Below are 18,567 nucleotides of genomic sequence, written 5' to 3'. Positions count from 1 at the left end.
AAAAAGGATTCTGTACATTTGCATTAAGGGTCACTTGTCACTTGACTTGAATTTGTGTGCACAGACACACAATGCAAGCACAGACGGGCACCAACAATTAAACTGCCACACCTCTCTCACCTCTGAAGCCTACTCAGTTATTAGAGCAGTTTGCAGAAGCACACAGCAGCCAGAGGACGAGAACGGTAAGCAAGCTTTTCTTTTTCTTTTATGGCTAATATAACAAACAGTGTATTATGTGTGTATAGTCTGTGCGCCTCAATTAGCCTTTTAATGTAACTGTATTATAGGTAGTGCAGGGAAGGAGTAGGTGAAATAGAAATACTACACTCTAAAAAATACCCCACTATGAGTAAAATGTTTCTTAATATATATACATTAATGGATCAGTGTTGTCACTGATGTGCAAACGGCACTTTGTCAAAGCATCTGGTTGAGGTGGAGCCAGTTTTACGGAGTATGTAAACTCATACTGTGCTGTTGGTAAACTAACCTGTAGAAATGTATTGTATTTTATAACTTCAACACAGGCTGTGTGGCCTGTACCAACATAATCTGCAGGTTAATCACTACAGTTCTGAGTATAAAACAGCACTTTTCCCTGAGAGCGGGAAGTAAGTTAAATACTTGAAGTGAAGGTATAATTGCAATGTCTTATTTAAAATCAGTATAATTATTACATTTAATTAAGAGTTAAATTTCAAGAGAGCAAAGCTGATCGGAGTGCACTGTGATGTTTGGTAGTCAGAGAGAGTGAAAGAAATAAATCCAAACATGTTTCCTGTCATCTCAACACAGCATTAGCCACAGCACTGACATGAGTGATACGGATGTGACTGTTTTCTTCTCCTGTAGCCATGCGACCATCTCTCTCTGTCGCACTGGAGAACAGGCTGGAGAGAGCGGCCCCTTGGGGTCGTGACCTATATACTTTTGTTACTTCAGCAGCAGGTCACATGATGAGGACCCTGCAGAAACCCCGGAAAAACCGGCCATCCAAACGACAGGTCAACCACCGCCGCTTTCTGCACAACATGATTCAGAGGTATGTTGGCCCACCAGAGTGACACCGAAGTCAGCTGAGAAGCAGAATCCAGGATGCATGCTGGGAGTCAGTGCTAAGAATCAGAGAGGTCACCAGATGATAAAAGGGATAAAGTGCTTCCCTTTCTGACGCAGAGTTTACTTATCTTATACATGCAGATGTGAATGTATGTATATTATGTGTGAATACACACACAGATCCAGCTGCTCCGGCTGTATCTTCATAGTTGATGTGCTGGAAAATATTCAAGTGTATGTGTATGAAAGTCAAAAAGCAGTATCTCATCTTTCTCTCTCCCTCAACAGAAAGTTTGCAGACATTGAGGCAGCAAACCACCGTCTGGCATCTGCTCTCTATTTGAAGGATGAGGAGAAAAACCATTTGTCACTCCACTCACAGGAGACAGAGGATGAAAGCCCCTCCCAAAGCATTCACACTTATGCAGATGGCGTCTCAAGGCCAAGCGCTGACATCCCCATTCATTCTGAGCCTATTGGAGAGACGCACACAAACTCACAGGATCTTTGGAAACAGCCTCACAAATCACACCCAGCCACATGTGGAACCAGAAAACACAACCAGAGCAAAGGGAGAAAGAAAAAGGACAGTGGAATTCCTAAAAGGGTTGAATTCACTTATATCAGCTCTCCCAAAGGTACTGAGTGTGACCAAGCAGAGCGTCTTCATGCTGATCATTATGATGATGAAAGTCCACTCAAGTCAATCAGCAGCTTGTCAGAGAACATTCAAACAGCTCTGCAGAGCTCCAAATGTAGCCAGTCTGGTCAGAATACAGGCTCGTCCCCTTCCTTCTCTCCAGACCTCTCTCCGCTGTCTCTTGACTCTTGCGATTTCTCCATCCAAATGTTCACAGACATCTCCACCTGCACACAGACTCAGAAGAGCATTGCTGACATTGCAGAGTGTCCGTGGACCGACATAATGGATCTATTCAGCATTGGCGGCAAGGACTCAGGAGGCTACATGGATGTGGATGGCTACTGGCTGGATGTGGAAGGCGATGGAGGGCAGGAGGTCGGAGGAAATGACCTGACATTTGCAGAGAACTCAGATATTTTCACACAGCAAATGCACGACGACAGCTCTGAGGTAGCGGGTTTACACTTTGAGAGAGGTGAGTACAGATATGGGTTAGGATTTAGTTGCCATGGAGACCAGGCCATTAATCCAAGCACAGAGAAAGAATTCAACTATTTCCAACCAGCTCTAGGTTCAGACATTACCCAAAACCAGCTCCCCACGTCAGTCAGCTACGGCGACGTCTCACACATGCAGACATACCAGCGAGCAGACGAACCGAGTCCGTACATGATGGCGATCAGTGAAAATAACCTGAATTTCACACCGTTTGAGGGTGTTGCGCAATCATTTTTAGCCCCCGTCCATAATCCTGACCACCGCCTCATACCAACACCCCCACATGAGGATGGCTGGATGTTCACAGATATTCTGAAGGACAAGAAGTAGGATTATTTATTTATTGCAGGTGTTGTATATCGTGACCTCCTAAACTATCATTTGTCAGTTCCTCTGTAAAACAATATTTAATTCCTCATTGAAAGATGATAATTAGAATGAAATTGCTTGCAATTCAACCTGAGATGGTTTTGTGCAGTTAAATATTATTTAAATTGTTATACCCAGCTTGAATTGTTTCATTTCTGCATCAAACCTTTGACCTGTTTGTGTCTCCATTGGCTTACAGTGGTATTCTGTCCTGACTGTGAAATGTCCCTGCTTATCGTTTCAAATATTTAAAACACAAAATAAAATTGATGTGTGATACTTTATCTGTTTTCCTTGGGACATATGTATTTGTGTGTTTGTGTGGACTCTTTGATAGTTCTTGAGTGTACATGTGAGTGTATGCAAAGAAATGCTCAAGACACACAAAGATCAAAACCAACGACATATATTAAAGTTAACCCCAGTCAGATGTTTTATAATTACAGCATTAATAACAAAAAAAGGCTAAAACAATAAAACATGTTTCCAAAATGTTTCAAGTTCCACAGTAGCCATCAAACCAACACAGAGAGAAAGTGAACAATTTCCAGAAGCAACAGCCTTATCTCTTGCTACAGGCGAACAGAACTGAGCTGTTCTCAATCCAGCAGTTCAATCCACACGTCTTCAGATTTTGGTCTATCAAGGCGTGAACTAAGTTAACACGTTCAGAGATTAAAACATTAAACGGCTAAGAGGGACAGGCCGTATCATGATGACATTTGACATGACACGTCAGCTGATTTGGTTTAATGCTATGTCTGGTTCTTTGCAATAAAACCTAACCTGACGAAGCAGGTAAAACATGATGTACTGTCAGTGTGCAGCTGTGCATGTTTCCTCCGGTAGTGTGTAAAGTGCAGCGTTTACACAATATCTTAAAAAAAAAACAAAAACAAAACACAGCTTCAAACAAAATCCATTGCATATTATTGAAATGAAATAATTGTACAGAGAAAATAAAAAATAAAACCCTTTAACAGGGTGTTAAATACATGCCATCAGTAGTCAAACTCTTTCTTGACTCAACTAGTTTAAGCTGTTTTCATTTCTCTCTAACTGAGTTATGGTGAACATGGTACGTCTGAATGGATTCACATGGGATGTTAAGTCTTTTGAATACTGCACATGCTTATTGTTCCTCTTTTCTCAGTGCATTATAAACCTGTTAGCTAAAACTAATGTGAGGAAAAAGGGGATAGAGAGGACAACCCTGATTACCATAAACTACTGTCCAGAAAAACAGAATTTGTGATTTTTAGAAACACAATCTCTTTATCTTTTAGTTCCGATTGAAAAAAAAAAAAAAAAAAAAAAAAGTGGTAATGATATTCTTTCTAATTTAAGCAATTTTCTCTCGGTGAAAGTAATAGTTAAAGGAATAGTTTGGCATTTTGACAAATCCATTTGTTTGATTAATGTGTCAGACTGTTCTTGGCCTGGAGAAGTGACTTCCTAAAGTCTCAGCATGAGTGACTGCCCCTCAAGTCCTTTTATATATATATTACAATTCAGCTTTAGCACAGATGAAACATCCATAAAGGTATTAATCATTGAGCTGCTTCGGACAGAGCCAGGCTGGATGTTTCCTCTTATTTCCAGGAATTAAATAAAAGTAATTACCCAAATGTCAAACTATTCATTAATTTCTCTTTATGTCTCTACAAAATTAGACATCACACTAATGTCCTGGACAGCCTCAAAGCTGAGACAGAAAAAGCTCCTAAATAAACTTAGAATGACTAAATATTAACTTCATCATTTCAATACGTTATTGGTAAGGGACAGTGTGCAAGTGACTTTAATCATTTCGAAAATTTGAAGAGACGATTGGACCAGATTATAGTGGCTCACTATCCGTTGATGTTTTATCTTCTTGAAAAACATCTTTAAAACCAGGTTTCACAAAGAGGGTTTATCATGTGTTTGGTTTGCACTGCACATATCTACATGTCATTTAAAGTTTTGTTACTTTGGGTAAAAAAAAAAAAAAAAATCTGTTTTTGTTGCACTTGCTGTTAAGTCATAAAAATTCCTTCTTCAGTGCCTCCGTTGTAATTTTTTAATCTAATACTACTTGTGAAAATGCTCTGAGTCTCGTACTCATTAATTCTATAATCTCTACAGCAGCTGTTCGCAGAAGATGAGTTTACTCTACTGCAGGACAGCAGAACACAAAACCAGTCTCGACTCCTGTCTGCTACTCTACTCAACATCTAATCTACATTTTCTACAAATTGATGTCCCTTTTTCTCATCCATACGCCCACCATTTGGTTAAACATTATAGCTTTGTTTGACCAAAAATTCACACAACCAGTAAAAATTAAAGTACAATGTACAAGATGCTTTTCAAAATAAAACACAAGTTTATCAGTTGAAAAAAAGGTTGTTTTTTTTTTTCTTTTGATAAAAAGATAAATTGAAGCAGTGGTAGTTATGTTGCTGTGAGAGAAAATCCATACGTCTGCTGTTGTTTTCTGCAACAGCAATGACTTTAACCAGAGAGGTCTTCCATGCAAACAGACCTGATCCTGTAGTGCTGACTGAAACATCTAAGCTGTCTGTGAATGTAGCCTGGTCCCTGCTGACATCAGCACCAGCAGAAGCAGGAACAATCAGACTAGCATGCTTCCCCACTAGATGGAGTCAGAAGACAACCAGCAATCAATAACTTAAGTTCATTTCCATATAAATTATACAAATTCAAACGTCTGAAGCAGTATGTTAAGACTTTAAAGAAACTAACTAATACTACCTACTACATTTGTCCAAATGTAGCATTTCTAATGTATAGAAAAAGGATATATCATTCAATACAAGCGTAACGCAGCAGGTGAGACTGCATATAGACGGCCTTTTATGGTCAAATACGCTGAAATTGTTAGAGAACTTGGTTTAATGTGTCTCAGTTTGTTATCAACTGTTTCAATACAAATTTGACTAGATATCGTTGTCAGTCCTTCTTTTTATTTCTCTCAAATTTTCAGATTATTAAAACTTTAATTTGTTGTGTTTGTTAAAAAATTAACTGAGATCAATGCATCACAAATTGCATTTGGGTGTAAACACAATTGTAAAGAGGGTGAAATTCCATGATATCTCTTGTTGGCTATTATAGGTAACATTAATGTAGATTGTCCTAACACCTTTCAGAAGTATTTTCATTCTCAAACAGCCCTTTGTGAAATCAGATCAGATTGCAAATTTACTCAATGCTCATCAAAGGGTTAAACATGGCTTTGTTTTGAAATACTTCCTAAAGTAAAAGACATAGCAACTATTCTGCTCTCTAACTACTATACAGCATGAACGGAGTTGGTATTACTTTCTCCTTGGAAATTTGAGAGATGTATTTTAGTGTCTCAGTGCATTACAGAGATGCAATGCCATGTGGTGTAGAAATTCCCAGTCTTTGTTATGTTTCTTTTTATGTCCATTTGTTACAAAATAAAAATGAATTCCAGTTGCCTCTTTGTAAAATGTAATTTTTACACATTTTCTGTATTTGTTCAGAAAAAAATGTTTAGGTTAAAGTTGTAGCGCCTGATGTTTGTATCCTATATGACTTAGTTTGTCTACTTTTATACTACTATACTACCGTTATGTACCATGTATGTCACACCTTCACCCCTGAGTGGTCCAGGCTGTGAGTGAGTGTGAGTGTGTGTGTGTGTGTGTGTGTGTGTGTGTGTGTGTGTGTGTGTGTGTTGAACTGAGTCTGTATCGGCATCACTCTGTATTGTTGACGCTGAAGGATGCTGGAGGGTCCAGACTGTGTTCAGAGGAGGGAGTCGGGGTTCCTGGCAGTCCAGAGGAGGGAGTCGGAGAGGCTGGGGGCTCCTCAGAGTCAGAGTTCTCCAACGAGAGGTCATCAACCAACGCTCGGCGTCCACGCATTGCCAAAGGCAATGGAACACGCCTGAAAAACAAGTGAATCACAGTTAAATAACATCCTGAAAACGCACTGAAGGCCAGTGATACCTTGGAAAATTACAGTCTCTCTAGTGTCCAACAATTTTTCAAATTTCTTTCTTCTTTTGTTACTATTGCTCTATTCATAAATCTAAACTAAAGAAATAATTATACAATGATTTGCTTTGTTTTTTTTGCTCTTTCTGGTAAGAGTTTGACGAAAACACAATAATTGCATGCACATGTCTGTTCAGTAAAGATAAAGAGCTGGTAATCTTAGTCTTTGCTTAAAAAACAAACATCTATGAGCCAGGCTGTTCCCTTTCCGGGGAATTTAAAGTTCATTTTATCTTATCAATTTAAGCTGTACAAAAAATGAGAGTAGAGGTGTGAATGGGCCAATTTTGTTACCTTTGGATAGAACCAAACAAAATGATTCTCCCTGTATTCAGATTAAAATTTATATGAAGGTAAATAGCTGCAGGATGTAGCTTCCTAGTTTCTGTACAGACATCAGAATAATAATAAAACTACACCTGAAATGTATAAACCAAAAAAAAAAACCCCAACATATATATACACACATACATAGTACATCAACTTAAGATGTACAGTCTCCTCCTCACCACATAAGACAGACACACATCGCACAAAAAAAATAAACAAACAAAATAAAAACATGGTGACATACTTATCCGGTCTCCATTCAGGGATGCTGAGTGTTGTTAGACGCAGACAGATGGACAGTCAGTCAATGTTAGATGGACACAAATGTATGCAACGAAAGAAAAAAGCAAATCAAATCTTAACAAGTAATTGGCGTTAAAAAACAAATCGAAACAAAGGTGATCATTCAAGATCATCAAATAAATGCACACGCACACACACGCACACACACACAAAAACACACAGTTACCTGAGCTGGCTGCGGAGGGAGGTGATCTCTCGTGTCATGGTCTGACTGCTGTCGGTGAGCTCCTCCAGCTCTCTCTGCAGCTTCCTCTTCTGGGCATTGGATCTGGAGTTCTCCTCCTCCACCTCCTCCAGCTGCCTCTTTAGCTGCTTTAGTCGGACCATTGACTTGTCCAGCTGGAAGGGAATCCAGGGGGAAGAGGGGAAAGAGGGGGGAAAAGGACAGAGCAAATTGCAGAGATCAGGATGAGAAATGAAATTGGAGGAAGGTGATGGGTATATATGAAAAAAAGAGAGATTAGTGTGGAAACAGGTGGACGGGAAGGGATCAGGAGTCAGATTAAATCTGGTAGATTATCGCTGATGATATTCTGGGAGGAGGGTCAGTTTCTCTGCTGTGGTTAAGCGATTTCACTTTAGGCGTGTAGGACAGTCTACCTTCACAATGAATACACAGCTGCCTGGAGAGGATTAGGATTAGGTTGGACTGAGCTGGATACATTTTAGGATCATTTTTCAATACTCTGTGCCCTGAGGTACAATAACAGCACTGATTTTTTTCTGACGTGGCCCCCATTATGGTTGTTTAATGCTCCCTCCCTGGTCATCCTATTCTGTGTGAGCTTCATTGGCTCACCTTAACAACTAAGAGTAATGAGAGTGAAGAGTAAAGTCAGGCTTATGTTAATTTCCTTACCTGCTCTCTGTACTGGTCAGCGTGTCGCCGCTCATCCTCTGCCTGCATCATCACCTCCTTCAGTTTCTTCTCTGTCTTTCTCACCAATTTGTTGGCAATGGCTCGTTCCCTGAGAGATACCAAAAGGTTATTATGCTACCTGCTTCAGGTGTGAGATATTTGTGATGATTAAAAGTTGTGTTCTTCATTGAGCACTTTGAAACATTTGTTTGAAACCATGGACTGCTTAGAATTCACATTCATTATATCTGCTATTGTGTATGGGTAGCTTAAGCTTTTACTCTGTTGTACAGGGAATTAAGGATTGAATTAAAAAAAAAAACAACAATTGGATAAAAATGTAATGGGCTTGAGCCTCATCATAACTGCATTTGTATTGTTATTCTCTGTATTACAGGAGTCAAAACAATGCATTTACTTTGAAAATTTCTAATTGTATTAAATTTTTACATATTAAATCATGTATTGCTCTACTTATATTTTTGTTTGTATGTTTTTTTTAGTTGGTCTGTGTTTATGTGTATCATTTTTGGCCTTTTCTCTCACTGTCTCTCCTGTTCCAGCTGCTCCTCCATCGACTCAACCTTGGCCTCTAGGGCGGCAACACTGAGTCTGTGTTTGCCCCTCATGGCTCCCTCCATTTCCCCAAGCCGCGTCTTCAGCTCCTTGTTCTGTCTCTCCAGCTGCTCCCGAGCTGCCTCTGCCTTCTGGGCCAAAGTCCTCTCTCCCTGCAGCTGCACGGTCAGAGTCTCCACCTGGAGCATGAACAGAGTAACAAGGACCACGTGTGATTACAAGAATGTGTGTGAGGGTTACACACAGAGTGGTGGAGGCATGTGTGTGCAGTTACCTGTAGAGTTGTCTTCCTTTGCCTCTCTGCCAGCAGTTCAGAGTTGGTCTGTTCCTCCTCCAGCTCCTCTTCCAGCTGACTGACCCGAGCTTCTAACCTCCGCTTCTCTTCACATAGTGCAGTTCTGGGCAAAAACAAATAATCTTAGTAATGGCAATACAAACACAATGAAAGACCCACAATATCAGCAGTAAAACGATACTAACTTTCCAGAGCTGCTGTTGACCATCTCGTCTGCCATCTCATCCCTTTCCTGCTGAGCCTGTCTCTTTTGTCTGTCTGATATTGACAGCTCCTACACAGAGAAAATATTCTGAGCATCTTTTACAACATAAACATATTGAACACATTTTATCTTAAATCAAACACACGCACCTCTGTGAGTTGCAGGACTTCTGCCTCCAGGGTTTGGATTTTCTTTTCGCTGTCTTTTGATTGGGCAATTACCTCATCTCGAGTCAACTTTGTCTCATCCAGCTCACGAAGAACCTCCTTCATTTGACCCTGTGACAAATAAAAATAAATATTAGACTGATCAAACATTTACAAGCCAAGAAAATCAGTGCCTATGTGTGCGGACATTTCTGTTTTACCTGCAGCCTCCGTAGCTGCTTCACAGCCTCCTCTTTGCCACGGTTGGATGCCTCCACCTGGGCCTCAGCTTCCTGCAGCTCTGCATCCAGCTGCTTCTTGGAGGACATAGCCTGAGATCGCTGACTCCTCTCCTCCTCCAACTGGATCTCCAACTCCCTCACCTGGCATAGGATGGCAGACATACGAAAATTAAGTGATTCTGCAACAGGAAGTGCAGCTATTTCCTTTCTTTCTTCTCTCTACCTGCTTGCTGAGCGCCCTCCTCTTCTCTTCACCCTTCTCCTCACTTGTGCTGATCTCCCTCTCAAACTGAGCTTTCAGTGCCTGTAGGGTGACCTCAAGCCTCAGCCTTGAGTTCTCTGCCTCTGTCAGCTCCTCCTCCAGCTCCTGTGTCTGAACACGCAGGTTCTGGGCCTCTGTTTCTAAGGTCCTCCTTGTCCGCTCCAGCTCGTGAACCTAATCCAAGAGAAGGTAAGAGAGGGTGATGCAGTTATGATTGAGACAGAGCAGCAAGAAAAGAGCCCCATAAGGAAGATTCTTACATTCTTGCCGACGTCGTCCTGCTGGTTCACAAGCTGCTCCATTTCTGCACGGAGCTGCTTGTTGGCCCTCTCTAGTTCTTCCCTCTGGTCCTGGGCCTCCTACATAAACCATCACAGGAAATCAGTCACCACAATCACATATATGTGACAAACTTTCTTGTATTGTCTGCTCTTGCATAGTTTACCTGCAGGGCTCGGGACAGCGCCAGGTATCTTGTCTCTTTCTCTCGGCTGTCTGCTTCTGCTCTGTCTCTTTCCTCTGCCAGCCGAGTGCTAACTGCCTTCTCCTCTGCCAGACACTAAATAAAAACATGAAAGACATTGAGTTAGTCCCAAGGAATTCCCAAGGAAGCAATTTCAGGAACAATATGTAGCTAGATTTTTGAAGCCAGAGTGATAAGTTTCTAACCTGGTCAAACTTCTTCTGCCTCTTCTCCAGAGTTGTGCAATTCTGCCTCTCTCTCTGAAGAGCCAGCATCATGTCCTCAATCTCTTCCCTCAGACGCTCCCTCTGCCTCTCCACTCTCTCCTTTTCCTCCTCTTTCTGACGCTCCCTCTGAATAGTGCTGTCCAGTTCTCGCTGGAGTTTTCTGCGTACCTCTTCTCCAACTTCCACCGCTGTGTTCACTTCCTCTGACTGTTTACGAACCTCTGCCAACTACAACAGAGGGTGATGGTACATCATTGAAACTTTACTGAGCAACAACCACAGTAATGTATATCTTTGATCAACTGTTGAAGTTTGAAATTGATTATAATGAGAAGCAAAAATATGAAAGGGATCTAATTTACCTGCTGGGTGTGAGTCTGAATCTGCCGGTGCAACTCTTTAGCTTTTTCCTCTTCTTCCTCAAGTCTTTCCATCAGCCCATTCTTCTCCTCCTCCAGCGCTCGCACCCTCGAGGTCAAAGCCATCTTCTGACGAGTTTCATCCTGCAGGGATTCCTGAAACAGGAGAAGATAAGGATGAACTAAATGTTCTTGAATTAGCAACCAATTTTTCAATTCAAAGCATTTTTTAAATTATTGAATTACTCTGAACTACAGTAAAAAGTTGAAAAAACGTTGGTGACTGTAGCCCATAACCTGCAGGCCAACTTCACATGAGTTTGTTACCTTAACATCATGTAGTTGGTTCTCCAGGCTGCTGACCTCTTTCACAAGCCGAAGGGATTTGGTGTCAGAGGAAGACAAATTGCCAGAGAGGGACTCAATTTCACACTACAAGACAAAGTATTAAGGCAGATGTAGCAACAGATTATTAAAAATGTCTTTATTTCACCAACAGCACTATCGACCAGATATGAAAATATACAAATAAGCACAGTGGTAACTTAGGGTTCACTATCAGTGCCTGGGCAGCATGGAGGCACATTGGTTAGTGCTGTTGCCACAACAAGAAGGTCGCGGGTTTGGTTCCCGGTCCTGGGGCCTGTGGAGAATGTTCTCCCTGTGCTTGTGTGGACGGTGGGTTTCCTCCCACCGTTCCAAAGACATCATGTTTAGTTTCATTGCTGACTCTAAATTGTCTGTAGGTACGTCTGAGTGTGAGTGTGAGTGGTTGTTGGTCTCTGTCTGTCTCTATATGTTGGCCCTTCGATCGACTGATGACCTGCCCAGGGTGTACCCCTCCCTCGCCCAATGCGAGCTGGGATTGTCTCCAGCACCCCCCACAACTCGTAAACGAATAAGCAGTAGAAGATGAATGAATGAATCACTGCCTTCAGATTGTGTTGTACCTGTAGCTTGTGAATTCGCTCCTCTCTCTCCTCCCTCTCCCTATCAGCCTGAGCCAGGCGTGCACTGAGCTCCTGCAGCTGACCTTCGGCCCTCTTTCGACCTCTCTCGCTGTCTGTGCGGCTTGCTTGTAGACTCTTGAGCTCTGAGGTCAAATTCTGCCTCTCCTCTTCCAGCATTCCCTTGGCCTTCTCCAGGGACTGACGTGCCTGAAAGACGATGACACATGATGAGTGAGGATCTACGTTTACAAATGCTTGTGTTTTTAGTATAGATGAGTGGTCCTCATACTCTCTTGCTGTTGTCAAGCTGCTCCTGGAGGCTGTCTATGGCAGCACTGTGTTTGACTCTGAGCTCTGACAGCTGGACCTCATGGCGGCGAGTCTCCTCTTCAACACATCGCTGGAGCTCACTTAACTCTGCCTCACGACGAGACCTGTAAAGGCAAAAGTAGAAAAACAGAGGGAGCTGTAATAAATTTCTCTCATTTTTACCCTTTTGATAAATATTTGAGTCTTAATACAACAACAGAAGGAAAAAATATACAATTTCAAAGCCTATATTTATGATTACTCCTATCCTACTTCATTCACCTTAATTCCTGCTGGGCAGCTGTTGTGTCCAAAGTGTCTTCCAGCTCAGTTCTCAATGCCTCCAGCTCCTCCCCTAAGTCCCGCCGCTGCTTCTCTGCCCTTTCCCTCATCCCTCGCTCATTGTCTACTTCTTCCTTTAGCTCAGACACCTGAGACATGGCCTCCCTTAGTGCCCTTTGAGCCTCAGCACGACGAACACCCTCTTCCTCCAGCCTACCAGAAAAAAGATACACATAAATAAAATCAGCATAAAGTAGCTTCTTGTTTGATTTTATCTATTATCCACTCTCTGGTGTCTCACCTGCCCTGTAAGGTGGTAATTTCCTTTTCCTTCTGAGCCAGACTGCCCCTCAGCTCAGCAGCCAGCATGCCCAGATCTGACAGCTGCTCCTGGGCCTCCATTGACTCACTCTCCATCCTCCTCTTCCACTTTTCCTGCTCCAAGCGGCCCTGCTCCTCACGCTTTAGGCGTTCTGTACAAAGAGCAAGTTGGAGACAAATCCCAACATTTTATCAGTGGTGGTAAAATCTAATAATCCAATATAATAATATTCCAAAGGACAGTGCGGCACAACAGGATGAAACAAGTTCATAATTATTTCCGTCTTTTCTAATGTACAAAAATCACATCAAATGAATGTTAACGCATTAAAGTGTAAAGTGTCTTTTTCAAACTAAATAGAAGTAATATAAGGTCATTTTATGACCACCATAGTAACACATCAGAACGGTGATCACTTTATAGAAATTCAAGTTTCTGTACATTACACTACCTTAAAAATGATACACAGATTGCTTGTGGATTGATATTAGGACAGTTACCCTCCAAGTCTGCAATTACAGCCTCCTGTTTGTTTTTCAGTTTGTTCAGACTCTTGGTTTTCTCCTCCTCCTCAGTGAGCTGGTCGGTCACCTCACTCAGACGTTCCTCAAACTGTTTCTTCTCCTGCACAAAGAAAAATAACAATATCGCACAAGGTTGTGACTATATGACTAGAAATATCTATAAATTGCAAACATACACAAATGTGAATTTAGATGCCCACCTTGCTGAGTCTGTCTCTCTGTTCTACTGCATTCAACAGGTCAGTCTCCAGACTTTTTGCTTTAGTCTCCAAAGTGACCTTCTCCAACAGGAGGCGCTGCCGGGCAGTTTCCTCCTCCTCTAGCTGCTCCTCCAGATCCTGACAATGACAGAACAGACTAGTTTAGCTAACACATCAGGAGAGAGTGGTAAAAGAGCAAACGCGTCTAAAGGCTAAAAGTCTATTCCACGTATTTGAACACGTATTATATTATTATATTATTCCACGTATTTATTGTCAATTCAGACTTTTTTATGCTTTTGTGAATGAATACATGACAGAAAAACAGTATATCCATTGTAACCTGGACAGTCTGCTGCATCCTTTTCTTCTCATTGGTCAGCTGCACGCCCCTCTCCTCCTCTTCCTCCAATCGACTCTCCAGCTCACCCAGCACTTCCTCCAGCTCTTGTTTCCGACTGGCCAACCTTGCTCTCATCTCCTCCGCCTCTGCAAACAGCTCTGCCTCTGCTTGCAGCTGGTCAGCCAGGACTGCCTTCTCCTCCATCAGCTAGAACATGACAGAGAGAGGGAGAAGAGGAGAATTGAATGAGCCACTGATTAATAGGATAGTCAAATCAAAGGGATTTCAGCATGGGAAAACCGGAACAGACAGCCAGTTGAATAAGATGGAGGTTTACCTGAACGTGTTTCCTGTCAAGGTCGATAAAGTCCTGCTCCACTCGGGTGAGCTTGTCCTTTGCCTTCTGGAGCTCTGCTTCCCTGACCTGGATCTCCTCATCCTGACGAGTCACCTGCAGCAGGGGCTTCACCTGGTAGCCAGAACAAGGGTCAAAGTTCAAGGTTAAGCAATTCTGTTGCACAATGGTTATTTCTTGTGTTTCCTTGTCATGGTTCTGAAGTCACTGCTTTGCTTATTAATTTTGTTGATTGTGAGCTGAGATGTGCCAATCTATTACTACTTTTTTCACAGTCACTACTATTAAATTCATTACATTTTAATGCTGTAATTAAATAAAATTTACTTTTTTCAGTAGTACAGATGCCTGCATTATATATTTATATTTATGTTGTGATATTGTTGTGTTGTGTTTATAGCACCTTAGTGAAGAGTCGCCACCACTGCCAGTTCCTGAGTTTGAGGTAAGCAGCACAGTTCCTCTGCATCACCCTCAGAGCACTCAACTGCTGCTGCTTCTTTAAAAAGGCTCTGAGAAGTAACAAAGAAAGGCAGAATAAATAAACAAAAATCAAGAGATGTGCATATACACTCTAAAATGAGGCAGATCGCCCCTTAGAACACTTCAGACATTTTATAATGCGCAATAAAATTTCAATAGCCTTGGTGTGTGAAATGTACTTTTTGTAAAATAAATTTTCAATTATTTAATCTTGTTATTGATTTCATTTTGAATAACCTCTAATTAGTCTGGCTTCATTTTAAAGACACAACTTTATTATTTTTGTTTATAGGCTTCTGTGCCAGAGACTAGCCAATGCCTGCAACTCCTGAGTCACTGATAGGGGCCGAGGAAATATTAAATATTAATGTTCCTTCCAGAGTGAAATACAAAACTGCCTACTAAACATCAGCAAGGAACTTTTTCTACATAAAACTCCACTAGAGTTAGATGTTTTCCTTCTCCTTAAGAGTGATGTTGACTGGGTGAAGTTAAATAACATTTATTCGTGTATAGTGAATAATTCACAATCTACTTCCAGGGAAAAAAAAAAAAAAAAAAAAAAAAAAGCTTCTGTTTTGTAAAAACCCTCTACATTACCTGTAAAATACCTGAGTGTAGCTCATAAACTAAATAAATCTATCATACTCAAGACTTTCTGTTAACGTTTACTCGTTGGTTTAGACTCTTACTTGCGTGCGAGGTATCCTCTTGCCGCACTCTGGAAGCGAATGATGGTGTCAGTGATCTTTAGGTCTCTCTCTTCTTCCAAGTGAGCCAGGACTCCAGCTCTGAAGAACACTTTGCTCTGACCCACCCTGAACAAGTTGTGATCAAGCTCCAAAGCACTGATCTGAATGAAGGGTTAGACATAGTGTTCAGTAGTTTCTCAGTGTAACACCACAGGCCAGCTTGTGTGTTTATAGCGACTGAATTAAGACCCACCATGAGTTCTGATGCCTGTTTGCCATCCATAAAGGTACGAGGAATAGCATTAGGAGTGAGGATCTCATATCTGGAAGACAAAGTTGATTTTTTAAGTGGGACCGTTTGACACTGGGAATGTATAAAAAGTGTGTGAGAGTAACAGAATTAAAGACATTTTAATTAACACAAGAACAGGTGGTTGTGAAAGGTAGGTAATGAGTTGTCTACCAGTCTAAGGAGTGGAGTCCTGGAGGGCCACTGTCCTTCATGTTTTAGATCTCAACCTGCTCCAACACACCTGATTCAAATGATCAGCTTGTCATCGAGCTCTGCTGAAGTCTGATCAGGAGTTACTCATTTGAATAAGGTGTGTTGGAGCAGTAAACAGCTAAAACATGCAGGACAGTGGCCTTCCAGGACTGGATTTGGACACCCCTGGTCTAAGGGATAGAAAAATATCTCTCTCACACACACACACACCTTTGTCTGAATTCCTGGAATGGGATCCGGTTGGGAAACCCTTGTCTACAGATACGGATCCCCTCCAAAACGCCATTACACCTCAGCTGGTCCAAAACCAAGTGGGGAGACAACTTACCAGCCTGAGAGAAAGGTAGGGTATGTAAGGACAAGACTCAAAACAGACATTTACTCTAGTTTCCCACATGTTTCTAAATTTCCCCCTTGGCTGACCCTTTTCTCGTGGTTGGGAATGATACAGCGGAGAAAGTTGGGGTTGGTGTTTCTCAATGTAGCCATCAGTTTGGTGAGAGACTCTTTGTAAAGCTGACCAACAGTCCTAAACATTCCCTTCTTTGTCTTGAGTCCTGCTGCTCCAAATGTAACCGGCCCGCTGTTGTCTCCTGATGAAACCTGGTCCAAACCCACAATCCTGTCCACTGGAGAAACACACAGTAGCAATTATTGAGAAAACTCAGTGAACAATGAGTATTTTTAGAGACAAGATTCGGCATGGTTATGCCTGAGGGGATGCCATGGCTTAGTGATGGCTTAAACCATTCACACCCGTTTTCACATCTGCTATCATGGCTCTGGGCAGATATCAGATGGTTCACAATGGATGTCAAGCTCAGAGATGCATTGGTTTGTTTATTTTTCCAAGGCCCAAAAAAAAACAAAAAACAAAGAACATGAACAGATTCTCAGAAGAGCATTACAGTTACTGCTTGTCTTGCTCTACCTGTTAATCTTGGACATGTCTTGACAGCCATAACAGGTTTGTCTGTTTAAGATCCTGAAACTGTATTTTTATAAATGTAATTCCCAAAGTTGACAAATGTATTGAGGGTCATACTCCTCACAAAAACTATAGCTCAATTTGTACGTTAATAATTAGACTTGGAAAGTTTTAAATTTGCTGCATCTCCAGGGCTGATTCAGGATCACATTTTTTACTTTCACTGGCCGTTGTTTGTGTCAGTGTTATTCAGTGGCCTGACAATAATGTGATTCTGAATTTGCCTTTAATGGCTACACCACACAAGCACAGCACTATCACTAAATGGCAAAAGTGGCAAAAGAGCAAAATAGCACTCAGCTAACAGCACAGTTACAATTTTCTAAAATAATAAAAAAAAAAAAACTAGCAGCATATGACACCATGGCACAAATCAACTGGAAAACAAACAGAAATGACACAAAGAGACACACTACAACCAAAAAGTGGGCGGTCGAAAAATCAATTGAGTAGTGTGAGAAAAAGTGGGTGTGAGGAATGTGAGCGTGACACACAGAGGAGGAGAAAAACCTACTGTCAGAGCCATTAGCCTGTAGTGTGGCATAGGAGTCAAAGAAGTACACACGAGGAAGAGTTTGAATATCTGATGTAGGGAGGAGAGCACAGGGAGAGAGGTAACAGGAAAGGTAAGAAGGAGCCCATGTAAGCACCAAATTAGTGGGGAGCAAGAAAAAAAGAATGAGGGAAAGAGAAAAGACCAAAGCAAAAAAAGAAAAAAGAAACAAAGAGATGAGTAAAAAACAACAGAAAAATTGTTTGCAAAGGTGCATGTTAGAGAGGAGAAAGTAACAAGTTCAGATTAGTGCATTGTGTACAATAAATGTTAAAATATATTGTTAAAAGTATATTTCATAATTTGAAGAAAAAAAAAAACCTTTTTTCATACTATACACATACTAAGTATACAAGACAGTTAGAGGGTCTGTAGGATACAGAAAAGAGAACAGATGTTTATATCTCACCCTCTTTCCACAGCTCTGAGACAAAATGATCTGATGATTGATGGAGCAGAGATGCCACATTGTCGTTGAGAGGATCCATGTTCTTCACCAACCAATCATCTGCCTTGTAATCCACCTGAGAGTGGGGAGGCCCAACGGGGCAAACAAAGGGTCAGATGAACTGCCTGGGAAAAACATGCATTTTGGGGGTAACTATGGAAAAACAGCTGATTGGCATGAAAAACAGAGGGATACCTTTCCAGCATAGTGAATAATTGAAAAGTCAGCTTCTCCACGTGGCTGTTTTGATTTAAAGAATTTTGGATGGCTGCCTTGTTCAGCAGACAGCTTCTCCACAAATGAGCGGTCTGTTGCTCGGGGGAACCAGCACTCCTCATCCAACAGGGCCAGAACACCAGGTGGGTGGGCCTGACAAAAACACCAACATTAATTGCAAGTGAAATGTGTTTTGTTTTCTTTATTGAAGATCACAGTGTTTAAAATATATTAATGTGTTTTTACTGGTCTCTCAATGAGGTCAATGCAGGGCTGTAAGTCCAAGCCAAAGTCAATGAAGTTCCACTCGATGCCCTCCCGCTGGTATTCTTCCTGCTCCAGGATGAACATTGTGTGGTTGAAGAGCTGCTGGAGCTTCTCGTTGGTGTAGTTGATGCATAGCTGCTCGAAGGAGTTAAGCTACAGAGGAGGAATTTCAGAAAGCAGCTAAAGATTCAATAACTTAATCAAGTGACAGAATCGAATATGGCATTAATTTTCATTTTCTTATCCTTCTATCACAATCA

The 18,567-nt window shown here is 41.5% G+C and overlaps 1 protein-coding gene across 1 annotated transcript in view; it reads right to left on the bottom strand.

Annotated features, from left to right (window-relative positions):
• Window positions 1-2,962: 2,962 nt before the first annotated feature.
• Window positions 2,963-18,567, bottom strand: part of myh14 (myosin, heavy chain 14, non-muscle) — a 28,103-nt gene continuing 12,498 nt past the window's right edge. The window contains exons 14-44 of the mRNA XM_029504525.1: window positions 18,287-18,460; window positions 18,020-18,193; window positions 17,786-17,900; window positions 16,259-16,464; window positions 16,046-16,167; window positions 15,584-15,653; window positions 15,331-15,491; window positions 14,559-14,667; window positions 14,138-14,269; window positions 13,801-14,007; window positions 13,458-13,595; window positions 13,234-13,357; window positions 12,713-12,884; window positions 12,412-12,624; window positions 12,110-12,254; window positions 11,821-12,027; window positions 11,198-11,302; window positions 10,874-11,026; window positions 10,491-10,739; window positions 10,267-10,380; window positions 10,082-10,180; window positions 9,783-9,995; window positions 9,539-9,700; window positions 9,321-9,449; window positions 9,152-9,240; window positions 8,946-9,069; window positions 8,642-8,850; window positions 8,096-8,204; window positions 7,403-7,575; window positions 7,178-7,201; window positions 2,963-6,493 (exon numbers count right to left, since the gene is read on the bottom strand). Of these exons, the coding sequence (XP_029360385.1) occupies window positions 6,304-6,493; window positions 7,178-7,201; window positions 7,403-7,575; window positions 8,096-8,204; window positions 8,642-8,850; window positions 8,946-9,069; window positions 9,152-9,240; window positions 9,321-9,449; window positions 9,539-9,700; window positions 9,783-9,995; window positions 10,082-10,180; window positions 10,267-10,380; window positions 10,491-10,739; window positions 10,874-11,026; window positions 11,198-11,302; window positions 11,821-12,027; window positions 12,110-12,254; window positions 12,412-12,624; window positions 12,713-12,884; window positions 13,234-13,357; window positions 13,458-13,595; window positions 13,801-14,007; window positions 14,138-14,269; window positions 14,559-14,667; window positions 15,331-15,491; window positions 15,584-15,653; window positions 16,046-16,167; window positions 16,259-16,464; window positions 17,786-17,900; window positions 18,020-18,193; window positions 18,287-18,460 (4,611 nt within the window). The 3' untranslated portion in view covers window positions 2,963-6,303. The remainder of the gene's footprint in view (window positions 6,494-7,177; window positions 7,202-7,402; window positions 7,576-8,095; window positions 8,205-8,641; window positions 8,851-8,945; window positions 9,070-9,151; window positions 9,241-9,320; window positions 9,450-9,538; window positions 9,701-9,782; window positions 9,996-10,081; window positions 10,181-10,266; window positions 10,381-10,490; window positions 10,740-10,873; window positions 11,027-11,197; window positions 11,303-11,820; window positions 12,028-12,109; window positions 12,255-12,411; window positions 12,625-12,712; window positions 12,885-13,233; window positions 13,358-13,457; window positions 13,596-13,800; window positions 14,008-14,137; window positions 14,270-14,558; window positions 14,668-15,330; window positions 15,492-15,583; window positions 15,654-16,045; window positions 16,168-16,258; window positions 16,465-17,785; window positions 17,901-18,019; window positions 18,194-18,286; window positions 18,461-18,567) is intronic.

This window comes from Echeneis naucrates, chromosome 6 (genome assembly GCF_900963305.1).
Source record: "Echeneis naucrates chromosome 6, fEcheNa1.1, whole genome shotgun sequence".
In the NCBI taxonomy this organism is placed as follows: Eukaryota; Metazoa; Chordata; class Actinopteri; order Carangiformes; family Echeneidae; genus Echeneis; species Echeneis naucrates.
The sequence above is the reverse complement of the archived record's forward strand: the minus strand, read 5'-3'. Positions and strand labels throughout refer to the sequence as shown.